This window comes from Corylus avellana, chromosome ca6 (assembly GCF_901000735.1).
Source record: "Corylus avellana chromosome ca6, CavTom2PMs-1.0".
Classification (NCBI taxonomy): Eukaryota; Viridiplantae; Streptophyta; class Magnoliopsida; order Fagales; family Betulaceae; genus Corylus; species Corylus avellana.
This window is the reverse complement of record NC_081546.1, coordinates 20,565,521-20,568,802: the sequence shown is the minus strand read 5'-3', so window position 1 is coordinate 20,568,802 and position 3,282 is coordinate 20,565,521. Positions and strand designations below refer to the sequence as shown.

General features: G+C 44.3%; 1 protein-coding gene across 1 annotated transcript in view; it reads left to right on the top strand.

The window, feature by feature from the left end:
* Positions 1–413: 413 nt before the first annotated feature.
* The window catches only part of LOC132184595 (uncharacterized), a 2,917-nt gene continuing 48 nt past the window's right edge, over positions 414–3,282 (top strand). Inside the window, exons 1-2 of the mRNA XM_059598285.1 lie at positions 414–1,681; positions 2,235–3,282. The exon at positions 2,235–3,282 is cut by the window's right edge and continues 48 nt beyond it. Of these exons, the coding sequence (XP_059454268.1) occupies positions 525–1,681; positions 2,235–3,063 (1,986 nt within the window). The 5' untranslated portion in view covers positions 414–524 and the 3' untranslated portion in view covers positions 3,064–3,282. The remainder of the gene's footprint in view (positions 1,682–2,234) is intronic.

Here is a 3,282-nt window from a genome sequence, read left to right as displayed (position 1 = left end):
CATCCATGTATAATTTAGTATATTTTTATTAGGATTTGGCGCTTTATGTTTTATAAAAGTATTAAATTAAAAACTGTCTTTTAGTTTATTGAAGAAGAAACGTCTCTTTTAAAAGTAAATAAAAACATTTTATAACAAAAATTCTTTTTGGCTGGCTCTCTGACTAATAAGTTTCATTTTTCAAATTGTTGGATGTAAAAAAATGGCTTGAATTTTGATAATTCTACAAATTATTTAAAATTAGATGGAATCTCGTTACGTAAAAGTTACTCAACAAGCAAGAGATCCCGTAGCCTTTCAAGCATCTCATTGAATATTTGAATACTCAAAGGTGTGTAGTAAAGGATGAAGGCAATTACATTATTACAAGTTGGCCGACCCATGACTTTTTCACCTCCAACTCGAACAGGAAAGAATAAAAGACAATCTTGTATCACAAGATAATGAAAAGCACCAACTTCCATTAGCCCAACTCTTCCTCCACCAAACCCACAACCTCAACTGAAAAGACCCCCCCATCTCCAATGGATCCACCACCTCTCCCACCCCTCCCCACCGCCGCTTCCACCACCAATGCCACCACCATCCAAGCGAACTACCCAGACTCGGCCGACTCCTCCCCGCGCTCCCGCCACGCAGAAACCAGCTGGCTCGACGAGCCTCTCCCTCCTGTCCCAGGCGCCAAGCTCCGCCTCATGTGCAGCTACGGCGGCCACATCATCCCCCGCCCCCATGACAAATCCCTCTGCTATGTCAGCGGCGAGACCCGCATCGTGGTCGTCGACCGCCACTCCTCCCTCTCGGACCTCTGCTCTCGTCTCTCCCACACTCTCCTCAACGGCCGACCCTTCACGCTCAAGTACCAGCTTCCCCACGAAGATTTGGACTCCCTTATATCCGTCTCCACCGACGAAGACCTGGAGAACATGATCGAAGAGTACGACCGTACGACCTCAGGGACGAAATTGAAACCCGCTTCACGTCTGCGTTTGTTTCTCTTTTTCTCCAAGCCCGAGGCTGCAGCCTCCATGGGATCGCTCCTCGACGATGCCAAGTCCGAGACGTGGTTCGTCGACGCGCTCAACCATGCCGGGCTACTTCCTAGAGGGCTGTCTGATTCAGCAACTGGGTGCATGTTAAATCTCGATGGGGTTCGCGGTAGTGATTCTTGCAACGATTTGGAGGCTCAGGTAGCTGATAATTCTTTGGGTGATAATAACAAACAGGTGACGAGCAATGTTCATGATGTGCATTCGATGCACGATTCACCTATGGTGGAGAACTCTTCATCATATGGGTCATCTTCTTCGTCGCCTTCCATGTCTAACCTGCCTCCTATTCGTGTTCGTGTTGAGGATCAGAAGCTTGGCATGGAGGAACAGTTTGCGCAGATAAGTTTTGCGCCAAGTGGGTTGAAGCAAGATGATACGTTTGGTGTTTTGTCTGCTCCTCCTCCTTCACTTCCTACAGTTATGGCTTCTGCAAGTACTGCGGCGTCAGCGGCTATTCCTACGGCTGTTTCTAATGAGACGGCGAGTCGGGTTTTCTCCGATGATGAGAGATCGGATCAGGGGGTTCCGGTTGGGTTTCGAAAGCCTCCATTGCCGCTGCAGCCAGTGCATATGAAGGCTTGTGGAGGACCTGGAGGTTATAGTCTGCCTTCGCCGGATTCGGTTGCCAGGTGCGTATATATCGCCAATTTTTTCTATTTTCTATCCCTTGATTGTGCTAGTTTCTTTCTCTGATTGCTCATGTCATAATCTGAAGAAATTCATAATCAGAGTGAAGTTATTTTTGCCTTTTTTGTTCACTGCGACGAGTATTTCTGAAATTATTTGATTTGAGCCCAACAATGGTTTCCATTTGAAACAGAGGGGAAGATTGAAAATTAACCTGATCCTACCTTTCCCTTTCTGATCTTGAAAACAATAATCTCATTTTGAATTGGTTAGTTTTGTTAAATCAGCTCTTATTATTTAATTTTTTTTTAAAAAAATACTATATATAAAACAAGTATCCACGTTACATCCACCAAATGCTATGAGAGATCACACCACATCAACCCGGTAGTGTGATCTCTTTAATTTATATTATAACACTCTCCCATGTGAGGTCAAACTGCAAAACACTTAGAATATGTAATTAAAATTGGGGAAAATAAAGGAGACAAACTCCGATATCATGTTAATCATCTAATTTATATTCTAACAATTTTCATCGTTCCAACTATCCAGCGATAGTAGCATCGCATCTGCGAGCTCCGTCTCAAAACCTTTGTACTATCAAGACCAAGTTCATGCTGCCCATAGAGACAACAGATCTCCTAATAGCCCAAGTACAAAGAATGAGATTCCTGATTCAAGTTCCCGAACCACCCAACAGCAACAAGTTCAGGATTCTGGCTACATTTTGGATCAACAGCAGCAACAACAGTTTCTTCATGCCAGTGCACATTACATGCCTCACCCTGCAGCCACAGGTCAAGCGCCAATGTCATCTTACTACCAAGTGTATGCTCCAACTTCACAGCAGCAGCTTCATCACCCAACAGATCAGCAATATTCGTTGTATGTAATGCCCTCTGTTGCACAGGCACAATCATACACCATGTCTATGCAATCTAACATAGCCGACACGACCGGAGCGGCTGCACATCCTGCCATGTTTGCTGCCTCTGCAGCTTACAAGGATGCAATTCCACCCATCTACCCCACAAAGACGACGACCGCTGCTAAGTCGGAAATGGCTTCCAGCATATACAGAACAGCTGTGGCGGCAGCGAATCCTCAATTTGTTCAAGTCCCATCTAGGCAGTTTCAGCAACAATATGCAGGGTTTCATCCATCTCAGTCTATAGCTGTTGCTTCATCTGCTGCTGGGAATTATGGGTTTGAATACACCAACCATCCAAATCATGAACAAGTTTACTACACTCACCAAGCTGCTCCATTGCCTCCTCAATACCAAACCATGACAGCAGCAGCTGCTATAGCATTATCAGATGCTTCAAACCAGCTGCCTACAGAGTCTCTGCAGCAGATCAGAACCTCACAGCCACTCTAGTTCAACTAGGCAAATAAATACAATTTTGAAAGGGATAATAAGCATACTTTCTTCATTCTTCCATGTAGCCATTCTCTTGGGAAATGAAGGTGGTTGATGCATCAGATCATATGGTAAAAATCTTCCATGTTTAACTAATACCATCAGGCAAGGTCCAGGTTAATATATATCTGCAGATAATTAAATTTGAACTGTTGGAAAAACTACTGAAAATGTGCT